The 14,082-nt window shown below is 60.3% G+C and overlaps 1 protein-coding gene across 1 annotated transcript; it reads right to left on the bottom strand.

The window, feature by feature from the left end:
- Positions 1-617: 617 nt before the first annotated feature.
- On the bottom strand, positions 618-3,161 carry CD248 (CD248 molecule; the record flags this gene model as incomplete). Its single annotated transcript, XM_079708670.1, has 1 exon — positions 618-3,161. The coding sequence occupies one exon, from the start codon at positions 3,159-3,161 to the stop codon at positions 900-902; it is 2,262 nt and encodes a 753-aa protein (XP_079564796.1). The 3' UTR covers positions 618-899.
- Positions 3,162-14,082: the final 10,921 nt, after the last annotated feature.

Genomic DNA, 14,082 nt, shown 5'->3' with positions numbered 1-14,082 from the left:
GCCTTGCTCAGGAGGCTGCCCAGGGAGCTGAGTGTGGGGTCTCGCTCCTGGGTTCCTGGCTCTCCGAAGCCCAGCTTCTAGGCTCTGACTCCCACCGCCTCCCCAGAGCAGAGAGGAGGCGTGCCTCCCATCACCTACAACCCAGGGGGGTGACAGCACCCTTGACTCAAGCCGCCTGAGCCCTAGCCACCAAATTCTGGGCGGCGTTTGGGGAGGGGAGGGGAAGTACCAGAGCTCACCCTCTAGACCGCCTTCACTCCCCAGAATCACCAGGCCTAGAACTTGCCTTTGACCCCCTAAACCCCAGTTTGGCTCCAGTTCAGCAGAAGCCCTCATTCCAGATTCAGTCCCACCTTCTAAGAGTTATGGTAAAAAGAGGAACCAATATGAAATTCTCTTCATGCCGAACCTCCCACTCCTAGGCTCTCTGTGTGACCTTGGGCAAAGTTCTGCCATCTCTGGGCTCCTGTTTCCCTGAGAATCTCTAAAGCATACCGTGCCTTCAGGAGTCTTACCTTATTTCCTGAGGAGCCCAAACAAGCTGAAGGAAGATCCCCTCCTTCTTTTTTCTGAGTCCTCCCAGACCCTCCCCTCAGGCACCAATGGGGATCAGGAGCTTTGCGTGAGGTTGGCACCCCGTTTATTGGAGAAGACCCCAGAACCCACCCCCTGAGGTCCTGGGGGGCCTTGGCATCTCCTCCGTCATGAGTGCTGGGCCAGGAAACAGAGCTCCCAAGAGTCAGGTCTAGCGGTTGACTGAGAGAGAAGCCTGGCTGGGCCCGGGGGACCAGGAAGCCTTCTGTCCAGCTGGGCAGCCCCCGTGGGTCCCTGGTGCAGCCTGGCCCATGTGTCCAACACACGCCCCTTCCCCCACCCCACAGAGCGGGGGCTGCGCCCCATCACACGCTGGTTCTGCAGGTCTGCACCCCTGTGAGGCTGCCCCGGTGGGGCGCGGGTTCCGTTGAGCCCTTGCTCCCGGCGTGGGTGACCCAGCGATAGCAGTCGGTCACGCGCTTATTGGGCGCGTGGGGGCCACAGCGGGTACAGTACACGATGCCCAGTGCAAGTAGGACCACCAAGAAGACGCATGTTGGCACTAGAAGTGCCACCAGCAGCCACCGATCATCCCTGCGGCTGCGGCCTGCTGAACTGGCCTCCCCCAGGGCTGTGGGGACTGCCGAGGGCAGCCACGGGGCCAGGTTGGGGTCAGGGGTACCTTCCCTTGGGACTTGTGGGGCTTTGGAATGGGGGTGTGTCGGGCTAGCGAGTGAGGTCTGGTTAGTGGGGCTCTCTGGGGGCAGGGGAGTGTGGAAGGCTGGGGGTTGGGTGGCAGCAGGCACGGGGACTTGATGGGCAGGCAACACAGGGGGCCTGGAGGTAGTGGTCAGAGAAGGCTGGACAGTGGAAGTAATGGGATGGTGGGTGGCCTGGGCTTTGAGGACCGGGATATCTGGGGTCACAGGGGTTTGATGGGCGCTGGAGGTGGTGACCAGAGGGGCGTAGTTAGCTGGGATTCGAGGCAAATGAGTGGTGTTCTGGGTATCAACGACCTGGGTATCTGGAAACATGGGGGACTGGTGAGCGGGAAACAGTTCAGGATATTTGGCAGAGATAATGGGGGGTCGGTGGGCAGAAGGCAGATCTGGATAGTTGGCTGAGATCTTGGGGAACTGGTGGTCAGAGGGCAAAGCTGGCTGTACTGCAGGGATCACGGGGGGCTGAGGGGCAGGGGTCAGGGGTGGACGCGTGGCAGAGACAATAGGGGGTTGGTGGGCAGAAGGCAGTGGGGGGCGTGTGGCAGAGACCACCACAGGCCGGGTGACAGAGAGCACTGAGGAGTGGTAGGGGACCCTAGGGGCACTAAGTGGGGGTGGCCAGGTGGGGTCCAGGTAGGGCATCCGGGACTCTCTGTCCTCTGGGAAGCTAGGTCTATAGGCCAGGCCAAAGTCAGGTGACTGCGTGGCCTCCATCCACGGGATCCCAGGCATCTCTGTCCAGCCACCATCGAAGACCTCCCAGGCTTCATCTTCATCCTCTTCATCCTCCCCATCATCCAGCAACTCGTCCCCAAGGTCCTGGGAATCCCGGGCGCCCATGGCCCCAGCGGGGCTGCAGCTGATGCCATCAGCCTCCAGCTCGTGGCCCTCGCTGCAGTAGCACTCAAAGCCACCAACATAGTTGACGCACATCTGCTGGCACACGCCGGCAATCTGGCATTCATCTGTGTCCACGCAGCGGTGCGGCTCATCCTCGGCTGGCCGGAAACCCAGGCGACAGTGGCAGCTGTAGCCCTGTGGCCCTCCAGGCTCACACTGCTGCTCACACAGGGCATGGGCACAGGGGTCCTCGCAGCTGCGCCCATCCACTGCCAGCCGGAAGCCCTCGGTGCAGCGACAGGACACCCGACCGTCCGCCTCCTCCACGCACTCGTGTTCACAGCCCCCGTTGTCCGGGCCGCAGCCGGTACCGGGGCACAAGGGCCCAGTCCGCGACCAGCCCACGCCACCGTCAGGCTGCTTCACGCAGAGCAGAGAGGCTTCTCTGCCAGCCTGGCATGGCACGGCAGCCACAGAGCCGAAGGGCAGCCACTGAAACTCTGCGGAGACCAGGTGGAAGGGCGTGGTGTAGACGGCAGGGCCGGCCTGGCCTGCCTCATCGGGCAGCGCTGGGCAGGAGCCCTCGAAGCCAAACTGGCACAGGTAGCCATCGACGGCCAGCGTGCACGAGCCCTCGAGCCAGCGATGCTCGCCACTCGCCTCAAGGGCCGCACAGCGCTGGGCCGGGCAGGGCCCACCCGTGGCGGGCTGGGCCCAGTTGGTGAAGGCCGTGTCCTGGTCCCCTGTGGTCCACGTGAAGCCCCGCAGTGGGCGCTGAGGCTGGCAGTGCCGGGCCTGCCGCTGCAGCCCGATCCACAGCAGCCGGCTGGCCGGGCCGGAGCCCACCAGGCTGTCCACGCGCCGGGCCTCCTCGGGGGTCCGCGGCGTGGCCAGGTCGCCCCCAAGCTCACGGCAGGCCCGCCAGGCCTCCAGGAAGGTGCGGCGCCGCGGGAAGAGCGCGTAACAGCTGCCGGGGCCGCAGGCAGCGCGGGGCTCGGCGGCCCAGGGGGCCTGGCCCAGCGTAGGCACCGCGGCCGCCCAGGCCAGCAGCAGGCGCAGCAGCATCGCGACGCCCCCCGACTGGCCCGGGCCCGGCCGGCAGCCGCTCTTGACAGGGGGAGGGACTGGGGCCTCCGGCAGGCGGGCCGGGGGCGGGCCCGGGCCGGGCTCAAGCCTTGTAAGGAGTGGGCTGGGGCCGCTGCCAGCTCCCTGCTCTCGCTCCCCCGGGGCCGCCAGAGCAGGAAGCAGTCGGGCGGGGGGCAGGGGTGGGGGGTGCTGGGAGTGGGGGCAGGGGAGGGGAGGAGGCGCTGTTAACGGGCTGGGAGTCGAGGAGAGGAGGCTGGACGACCCTCAGAAAACTCCAGCGCCGTCTGGGGCTCTTGGCGGTGGGTTGAGGTCGCTTCCCAGAGACTCACAGAGACCCCAGTGGGGACACACTGACCTCATCACACCCGTGAACAACTGCTTGTCATGTGTGTGGAAACATGCTGTGACTCACGCTCTCACGTCACACACGTGTGTGTGCCCCTCTCCACACACAAGAGCACTCTCTCGAGACTCTCCCTTCGTCCCAGAGTTGCACATACTCTGACATGCTAAACCCTTTAGGTGTACATGCGAAAGTGGTGTGGCGTTCTGCAGGCCCTAACACAGGAAGTCACCCACCTTCGCATGCAGGCCCTGGATGTGGGAAGCACCTCGATCTCACAGGCGTGGGCATCCGCAGCCCTCATTTATATACTGAGCTCCTACCTCTGCCCTCAAGCCTCCTGGCTCCAGCTGGACCGGGTGTTGGGGGTGGCCGGGGAAGGAGGAGGGGCAGGGGGCTGCCCTCCCTTCACCTCTGCTCAGCCTGGGGCCCTGGGAACCTGGACTTAGAGGGGGAGGAGGCGGCCCCCAAACAGGAAATGCTTCTCTGGGCTCCCTACTGCAGGAGGGCAGGGTGCATGGGGGAGGGGGTGGGCAGGGTGAGCAGGGCTGGCTGGGAGGGGACTGGTGAGAGGCCATGTATGGACATGGGGCACACAGTGGTACACACGTGTGTGTGACACAGGCGTCACATGTGTGGAGCCCTCCTTGCCCCCAGACAGGGCCTGCTGCGTAGGCCTGGCTGGGGTCCTCTTCCCGCCCCTCCTGGAAGCCTCTGGAGGCATGTGTACCGAGCCCATTATTCAGGATGGTCCCTGGGGAGCTGGTTGTCAGATTAACCCTTGCACACCCACTGCACTCTTAGCAGAAATTTGAGCCGGGGCGGGGATGCTGAGAAGAGGTTCTGCCCCTCAGCATGCCTTCCTGATCCGGCTTCCCACTCTGCCACAATCGGCTGTGTGACTGCAGGAAGTCGCTGACCTTCTCTGGGTCTCCATTTCTCTTACCTACAAAACGGGGCTAACGTGTCAGGGCCCTTCAGCTCAGCAGGGCTATTGTATCACGGCACTCAGTGTGTGCAAATGTGCTTTGTCAGCTGCAAAGCATGAGACAAATGTTCCTTAGTCTTCTGAGCAAATCTGGGGGGTGCGGGGAATGGAACCAGGGCGGCTTTGCTGACCTTCTTACAATGGCAGGGCTGGCCTTGCAGACGCGGCCAATCCCCTTGAGAACCAGGACTTTAGAAGGGCTTGCTATATGCCAGGAAGGTCGTTCTTTCAAGGTTTACATCTGTGAAGCACAGAGAATTATCCGCCTTCTCATGAGAGGAAAGTCAATGCGGGGCAGTTCATCCTTCCACTGGCTCAGACCCAAAGCCTTGAGGTCATCCTTGACTCCTCTTTCTCCCACACCCCACATCCAATCTCTCAGAAAATCCTGTTGTCTTCACCTTCAGAACAGATCCAGAATCTGACTGCATCTCCCCACCTTTGCCATCCATGTCTGGCCCAAGCCACTACACTTGTCCATTTAGATTGTGCAACACCCTCTCCTCTGGTCTCTCTCTTGCCTCCTCCATCCTGCCAGAGGGATCTTTTTAAACCCCAAGTCAGATCCAGTCACTCTCCTGCTCAGAACCCTCGAGGCCCCCGTCTCACTCAGAAGAAAGGCCAGCTTTACCACGCTCGGCCTCCAGGCTCTTGTGATCTCCCCACAAACTCCCTCTCTCATCCCTCTCCCTTCCCCTCATTCCCTCTGCTCCAGCCACTCTGGCCTGTGGATGTTCCTCAAACTCACCAGGCACATGTCTACCTCAGGGCCTTTGTATTGGCTGTTCCTCTGTTTAGAACGCTCTTCCTGCAAGATGCAATGTCTCTGCTTCTTCACTTTCTTCAGGTCTCAGCTCAGGCATCAACATCCCAAACCACCACCCTCCTCCGCCATACCCTGGGGCTCCCTGGCCCCCTGGTCTTGTTCCATTTTTCTCCTTTGCACTTACCCTTATCTGACATGGTATATATTTGCTTGCTGGCCTGAATTCCCCAATAGCCAGTGTTTCTTGCTGTCGGTATTATTGAGATTCAGGGCTGGGTAATGATATCTTCTGGAGACTGTGCTGTGCATTGTAAGATGTTTAGCAGCATCCCTGGCTTCTGTCTAGATGCCAGTAGCACCCCTCCAGTTGGGACAATAAAAAATGACTCCTTGGGACTTCCCTGGCGTTCCAGTGGTTAAGACTCCACGCTCCACTGCAGGGGGCGCAGGTTCGATCCTGGGGAACTAAGATCCCGCAGGACTCATGGTGCCGCCAAAAAAAAAAAAAAAAAGACTCTAGACATTGCCAAATGTCATGTCCCCTGGGGGCAGCATTGCCCCTAGTGGAGAACTCCAGCCCTAGGAGACTGTGAGCTCCATTTTGGCAGGGTCATTGTCTTATTTCCTACTGTATCCCCTGAGCCTGGAAAGCTCCTGGCCCACAGATGCTGCTCAATGGGGTTTGCTGAATGAAATAATGAATGAATGCATGCATGAATGAGTGAATGAGACTCAGCTAAGTGAAGAATCTGGCTCAGGGCAACGCAGGGGGGATGGTGCGATTCTGCCTGGAGCCAAAGCCCACCTGCTCCCCACATTCACCCAGCCTTCCCCAGAAGTCATACCATCCTAGACCTGGGAGATCCCTGGAAATCAGCAAGCTTTTTTGTGGGTGGGTACACTGAGGCCCAGGGAGTCTCAGAGAGAGTGTGTGGCAGGGCTGGGACCAGAACCAAGGCCTCAGACCCTTCCTCCAGTTCTCTTTTTGCTGCAGTGCCCTGAGGAGTCGTTGGAGCGGTCTGAGAGTTGGGTATGATGTCAAGAAATGAGGATGGAAGGAAGGCATGATGGGAAGAAGGCACAGCCTAGACAAAGTTACTGAGCTGGGAGAGCTCAAGATGTGTTTGGAGAATACAAAGGACTCTGCTGGGGCCTGGAGGGAGGTTTAGGGTTAGAGGGACAGTGAAGACTGGAGAGAAAGTATCAGAAACGGGGTAGAGGCCTGGCCTGGAAAGCGGTGGAGCTGCCCCTGGAAGGCTGGACTCCATCATGGGGGTCACGGGGAAGAGGCGTGATGAGAGATCCCTGTGGCTGGTATGCGGTGGGTGGAGGGGGGACTGGAGGCCAGGGACCAGTCAGGAGGTTGCTGCAATAGTCTGGGAGAGGGGAGGGAGCTGGCTGTAGATCTGGGTAGCAAGGCGGGGCAGGCTGGGGAAGGCAGCCGCTAGAGGCTCTTCAGGGGCGGGCGGGGGCTGGCCTGAGCCTGGTCCAAGGGTGTGGCGGTCCCAGTCATGATTCGGGCAATGGCCAGTGCTGGGGCGTCTGAGGGGAGGCTGCAGGCCGTCTGGCGAGTGGGCGGGTCAGATCAGAGGTCAGGACTACAGCCTCAGTGGGGGTGAGGCATTGGGGGGCAGGCAATCAAAGCAGGAGGAGAAGGGTCAAAGGCCAAATTCCAGATGGCCTGGCTGGGCAAGTGGAGGGAAGCCTGAGCCAGGAGGCGGGCGGGAGTGGGGAGGAGTGGGACACCCTGACCCCAACAAGACTAAGGGTTTGGTAGGTAGAGAATGAGACTTGGAGATGCGCCTGGGTGCCCAGTTTGGGTGGGCATCTAGCACTCACCTACCCCCCACCCCCAGGGCCATCCATGTTGGGAGAGGTGGGGTGGAGGCTGCCTAAGAATTTCCTACCCTAGGGCTTCCCTGGCGCCAATGCAGGGGACACGCGTTCGAGCCCTGGCCCGGGAAGATCTCACATGCCGCGGAGCAGCTAAGCCTGTGCGCCACAACTACTGAGCCTGAGCTCTAGAGCCCACGAGCCACACCTGCTGAGCCCACGTGCCACAACTACTGAAGCCTGCGCACCTAGAGCCCGTGCTCTGCAACAAGAGAAGCCACAGCAATGAGAAGCCCGCACACCACAACAAAGAGTAGCTCCCGCTCACCGCAACTAGAGAAAGCCCATGCAAAGCAATGAAGACCTAACCCAGCCAAAAATAAACGAATGAATGAATGAATTAAAAAAAAAAAAAAGAGGGCTTCCCTGGTGGTGCAGTGGTTGAGAGTCCGCCTGCCGATGTGGGGGACACGGGTTCGTGCCCCGGTCTGGGAGGATCCCACATGCTGTGGAGCGGCTGGGCCCGTGAGCCATGGCCGCTGAGCCTGCACGTCCGGAGCCTGTGCTTCGCAGCAGGAGAGGCCACAACAGTGAGAGGCCCACGTACTGCAAAAAAAAAAAAAGAATTTCCTACCCTAGTCAGGAGAAGGTATATAGTGGGCGCAGCATCATGGATCCGGGGGTGAGGGGATAGAGAGGGACTTGTTGTGGTCTTCATGCCAGTCCTGTTCAGCCTGACTCATTTTGGTTCCCCCATAGCACAGAGAAGTTGCTAAGTGATGCAATAAATGCTTGGAGGATGGGGGGATAGATGGATAGATGGATGGATTTAGGAATGAGTAAGTGGATGGATGGATAGATGGCTAAGTAGATGGGTGTGTGGATGAGAAAATGTTTAGATGCGTGGTTGGGTACAGGGAATCAGGCAGAAATGCTAATTTATAATTAGCCGCCACCGTGATGGATGGCACACCCAGAATGTAACCCTATGGATCTGTAGGAGTGCAGCCCAGGAGGACGGGACACCTTGGGCCACCAGCAGCAGGGAGCATGTGTGATGCTTCCCTGTTACCACACAGCCTGTTTTCTCTGTTGGGGCCTGAGGCCAATGTGTCTCCCTGGCTGGGGTGGGGACAGCTCAGGACACCAGGCGTGGCTGACTCACATTGGGAGTCAGGAGGCTGGGGTTCCCTGCTCTGATCATGGCCCTTTTGGGGAGAGCTCACCTCAGGAGGGCCATGGAAACAGAAGCCCACTTCCCCAGAAGGAGCGTTGTCTTCCAGCTACTGGGACAAGCCAGACGGTGATTCTGGATGCAGTATGTGGACCTGTTGGTGTTGGGGTGAAGGTGGCTTGCAGAGGGGCTGGCCCTCAGAGGGCCCAGTGGAGCAGCCAGCATGGGGGAGCTGAGTGTGGTTGGGGGGCGCCCCCCCGGGCAGGAGTCCTAGAGAGCATTGGCACGAGGGCCGCTGAGCCAGCACATTGCTTTGTGTACAAATCACCTCCTTTCCTCCTTTCTCTTTTGTCCCCATCCCCCCACCTCTCTCCATTTCTAAATTCTTCCCAAACCACCCCAGCCTTCAGGCTTCAGGGGGAAGGGCCAACGGGTGGGCGGGAGGCGCCTGGTCTTGGGTGGGAGACGTCCCAGGGCAGGAGTGGGGAGGGAGGGGAATCTGGGACGGAGGGGGTTGATTGCGGCCCCCTCCCCTGCCCCCCGTGCTGTGCTACACCCTGTGTGCTTCTGGATGGGAGAGACCCACAGGAGGGGTGTGTTGCTGGACCGGACAGGGTGGGAGAGAGAGGCTTGGAGAAGGTGGGACCCAGGAAGAAGGGGTGTCTTCCAGGCCTGGCCCCTGGGGTAAAGGATTCTGACAGCTGGAGGGGGCTGAGGTGGGGCAGAGGTATCCTTGTCCTACAGAGAGACTGTGTGTTTGTGGGTGAGCCTTGGTGTCTGTGCATGACCGTGTGTTTGTGTGTGTGTGTGTGTGTGTGCGCGCGCACGCACGCTTGTGAAAGCCTGGCACTGCTGTGGGTGTGCACAGCTGGGTGACGTGTGTGTCCTCGAGGGCCCGCACGTGTGCCCACAGCTGTGAGGGGAGAAGCGTATGGCTGCCCCTGGATTGCCCAACCTGGGCCCAGCTGGAGCCCCAGTCTCTCTCCTGGCAGATGCCTGACCTGAACATCTGGCCACATCTGCCCAGGGGGCCATGAGTCCTGGAGCCCCCATCAGCGCTAGAGGGGCCCGGCCCTTCCCCTCAGTGTTCACACGGCCCAGAGAGGGACAAGGCTTGCCCTAGGTCACACAGGTGGAGGCAGAGCGGGGACTGTACCCGAGCCTGGGGATCCCAGAACAGGTGCTCTCCCGGCCCTCACTGTTCTTGTCCTCCCTCTGGAGCCCTTTGCCCGTGCGGCTCCATGGAGCCTCCCTGAAGCTGGTCCTGCCTTGGCCCTGCCGTGTGCTCCAGGGACGTCCCAGCTGGCCCTTCTCGGGCCACAGCTTCCTCATCTGTGTGAAGGGTACCTATGCGAGTGGACTCTCTGATCCCTGTGGCGTCTGGCAAAGGCCTGCCACCCAGGGTGACCCACTCTTCCCCGTTTGCTGAGGACTTGCCTGGTCTCAGCACTGAAAGTGCCGTGTCCCTGGAGCCCCCCTCAGCCCCGGGCAAACAAGAGCGGTTAGTCACCGTGTCTCCAGGGACGTTTCTCTTTCCACCTCATCCTTTCCATTGCTACCCTGGTCTCCGCCCCTGCCGTCTCCACTGGCACCTGGAACCTTCCCCTTCTCTTCCTGCCCGTTCACGGTCCCCAGGGACCTCTGCGTCTCACTGTCCCTCCCTCTGACTGCAGGGTCTCTTCCTCCCTGTTCCTCTCTTCCCTCTCTGTCGAGGTCTCTAGCTCCCCTGTCTGTCTCTGGGGTCCCTCTTTCTCCTCTCCTGTCCCCAGCATTGTTACCTTGTTAGTTTCTGGGGTCTCTCTGTCTCCTCTCCTGTCCCCAGCATTGTCACCTGTTGGTTTCTGGGGTCTCTCTGTTCTTTGTCCTCTTCTGTTTCCCCCTCTCCATCTCTGGTGTCTCACCCACTCTGTCTCCTCTCCTGTCCCCAGCATTGTCACCTTGTTGGTTTCTGGGGTCTCTCTGTCTCCTCTCCTGTCCCCAGCATTGTCGCCTTGTTGGTTTCTGGGGTCTCTCTGTTCTTTGTCCTCTTCTGTTTCCCCCTCTCCATCTCTGGTGTCTCACCCACTCTGTCTCCCTGTTCTTGTCCCCGGGTCTCTGGCCCGCCACCTTCCCTGGGTGGTCCAGGCCTCCCTTGCTCCTCTCCCCCAGCGCGCACCCCCAGAGCTGGCTGGGGTGGGAGCCAGGTCTGGGGGCTGTGGCCGGGCCGGGAAGGGGAACCCAAGCAGACATGATATTTATGTTAGGACTTCAAAGTGGAGCAGAGCCCGAGGCGGGGATGGTGAGGGCTGTCAGGGGTGGGAGGGGTGGGAGGCTGGCGGGCAGAAGCCAGACTGAGGTCAGCTCAGGCCCCTCCCTGGTGAGGGTCTCCTTGGTGACACACACCTCCCCCGTGGGGACACTGAGACCCAGAGTGGGAACGGAGGAGTGGGCTATTTTGGTGCAGAGTTCCAAGAAAGGCACTTCCTGCACCCCCGCCCTGTCCCCAAGCCCATCCTTTCTTTCTGTCACCCTGCAGGAGCAGCTGGGTCCTCTGAGCATCAGCCCGGCCTGGGAGGCAGGGGCTCCGGGGGCAGCAGGAGCAGGGGGCTGCATCTCAGCAGGAAAACATCCCTGGCGCTGGGACAGGCGCGCGTTCTCAACTCTCTGGCAGAGGCCTTGCCTGGCAGGGCAGCGAGGGTCTGTAACCCTGTCGGCCCCGACTGGGCCAGGTTGGTCCAGCCCCTCGAGGCCTCTGGGGGCCACTCGGGCTGCCTGCCCAAGGGGCCAAGATGGCCGTGAAGGTCACCCACCCCTGCCCCCCACCCTTGGCCTAACCCCTGCTAAAGACACCCAGCTGCTGGGGCCGGGAAGGCACGGGGGTCAGGGGCCCAGGCCATGGGCGGGGTGGGCGGGAGGGACTGATTGTCTCATCCTGCGACTCAGATCTGTGTCCTAAGCCCCTCCCAGGAGCCAGACCCAGCAGACACCCCTTCAGCCTGGGCCACTCCCTCGGGAAGCCCCCCTCCCAGACCAGAGGCTTGCTCTGGACCCAAGACCCTCTGGTCTGAAGCCCACCCAGGCCTCCAAAGCCCCTGCCCCTGGACCAGTCCCCCCGCCCCCCTTCCCCAGGCACTTCCCGTGAATCACTCAGGCTGGAATCTGATGAGCTCAGGCCTCCCCGCCCAGTGCTGCTGGCCCCTGCCTTCTGCCTGGCCAGTGGGGTCACCACGCCCCCAAGAGGGTCTTCTCAGCAACTCCCAGCCCCCACCAGGGTCCACCATGGGGTGGGGTAGCTGAGTGGTGGCAGGGATAGGCCACGGCAGGGGGTGAGATTAGTCAGGAGAAGGACTTGGACCTCTTCTGCATCATCAAAAATATAAAAAAGTATGTGTGTCGTTGTGTTGTATGTGTATCTCTGTGTGTGTCTGCACTTGTCTCTGTGTGTGTCTGCACTTCCACGCCTGTGCAGCATGGGAAGGAGCAGGCATGTCTGAGAGGGGGCCTTGGGTGTGTCAGCGGCAGTCCTACAGGGGTAGGTGTAAGCGTGCCATGGGAGTCCTTGTGGAGCAGGTCACCACATGTCTCTGTGTCGGCCTGTCTCCATGTATGTGTATCAGGGTGTCACATTCTGAACCCGAGAGGGAGGGTGTGAGGGAATATCTCTGAGTTTGCAGATCTAGGGATGTCTGCATCAGGGTGTGGCTCAGAGGAGGGGCCAATGTGGGTCACTGTGTCCCATCCTGCAGGGCATGAATGGCTAACAGTGTCAGGGTGTCCTAACACTCTGGGTGTTCCTGTTAAGGGTGGCGGTGCTCAGGCTTCACTGTAGGTGACCCTGGCAGGGCAGGGTGTCACACAGCCTGTGTGCAAATGTGAGTCAGGGTGTTTGCGTGTTAAGTTGTGGGCATGAAGGCGGTCACAAGGCCATGGCGGGGAGTTAATTGCTTGGTGTTGAAGTTGAGTCAGGGTGTTGTGGGTCTCAATGACTGCCTTCCTCGCCACCCTGGCAGGGTCCTCTCTCAGGCCACCCCACAGGCCTGGCTCCTGAGCCTGCCTGGCCAGAGAGCCCTGGGGGGAAGAGGCCGCTCTCTCATTCCCTTCCCAACCTCCATTAGCAGGATCCCCATTCGCAGGACGGTCCCAGGGCCCTTCCTGGCACCAGGCCCTGCACAGTTCCTCTGAATGCCCCGGGTCCCTGGGTGGCCTCAGGAGAGAAGAGAACCTGGCATGTGACTGGGAGTGGGGCACGCCCGCCCCCTGGTGGCAGCAATGGAGGATGCGCCCGCCCCATGTCCCAAGCCATGGGATGAACAGTTAGGCCGAGTCTTCCCGAATCAATCACTCCACATATACTTACTACGTGCCAGTTCCGGGCCAGGCATTGTTCTAGGCCCACAAGATGCAGCAGGGAACAAGGCCGACTTGGCTCTGGCCTTCTAGTGAGGAAGACAGACAATAAACAAGGGAACTACTGTGAGGTGATAAGTGAAACCTTTCCAAGCGAGGAAATGACTCTGCTGCTCCTCCAGAGATCCAGGCGTCAGGGTTCCAGCCCTGCCCTGCAGCGGTGGCTGCTGGAAACGGCACGACACCTCTCAGAGCCCTGACTTCCTCTTCCAGAAGGCCAAAGGTGGAAGGCAGTAGTGGGAGTGGGAGGGGCAGTACAGAGTCCGAGCGCACAGTAGGCTGTTACTGCCCAGATCACAGCTATCTCCCTCTGGCTGGGACTGCGGGTGCTTGGTCCATACGGACACAACAGACTGTGGAGTGGATGAGTAAACAACTCCTTCTGTTTTGGAGGATTGCAGAATCCGAAGCTCCATGGAACCTGGTGTCTGAGTCCTCTGCCCTGTAACAAGCCACTTTGCCTGAGCAAGCCTCAGTTTCCTCATCTATAAAATGGGGATAGGGCTTCCCTGGTGGCGCAGTGGTTGAGAGTCCACTTGCCGATGCAGGGGACACGGGTTCGTGCCCTGGTCCGGGAAGATCCCACATGCTGCGGAGCGGCTGGGCCCGTGAGCCATGGCCGCTGAGCCTGCGCATCCGGAGCCTGTGCTCCGCAATGGGAGAGGCCACAACAGTGAGAGGTCCGCATACCGCCAAAAAAAAAAAAAAAAAAAAAAGGTATAGTAAGATCAGTTCTAGACCAGCCTCTCATTGCCTGCCCTGCCTGGAGCCCCAGCCCCTGTCTCATGACCCTTGGTCATGCTGATTTATCTGGCCGGGACCCCTAACCCATCAGAATTTCTTCAGAAGGTAAACCAGAAGATTCAGGGAGCAGGCAGGGCCTGGCAGTGCTCCAGGGAGCCACTGCTGGGGGCATGCTGAATTCTCAGAGCCAGGAATTAGGACTGAGCACGGGAAGGAGGTGGGAAGGGCTTGCAGAGGCCCCCTCGCAGGGGCCCAGAAGCCTCGGCCAGTCCTGGTTCCCATGAGACCAGCTCTTCATCCGGCCCTGGGGTTCTCTGAACACCCCCTGCAACCATTCCAGGTCCTTCCTCTGAGACTGAACTTGAGACATCCTGTGTTTGGTTCCCAGAACCCAGCCCTCCCTTAACCTCCCACCCCACTGCCCTTCGCTTTTAAGTTATCAAACTCCAGTCAGTGGAAAACATTTATTGAGCGCCTGTGGAGTGCCCAGCACTGTACAGGGCACTCGGGTGGGTGCGGGACTTGGGGGGACATACAAAAGAGTGAAGGGAGACTCCCCACCAGCGAGAAGCTTGTGGGGGTCGGGTAGAAGTGGGGGAAGTTAGAGCTGCTGGTGGCCTAGTGTGAAATTTGGGAACCCTGCAACCTGGGCTGTATCTGGAGGGT

Source organism: Hyperoodon ampullatus, assembly GCF_949752795.1.
Source record: "Hyperoodon ampullatus genome assembly, chromosome: 7".
In the NCBI taxonomy this organism is placed as follows: Eukaryota; Metazoa; Chordata; class Mammalia; order Artiodactyla; family Ziphiidae; genus Hyperoodon; species Hyperoodon ampullatus.
The sequence above is the reverse complement of the archived record's forward strand: the minus strand, read 5'-3'. Positions and strand labels throughout refer to the sequence as shown.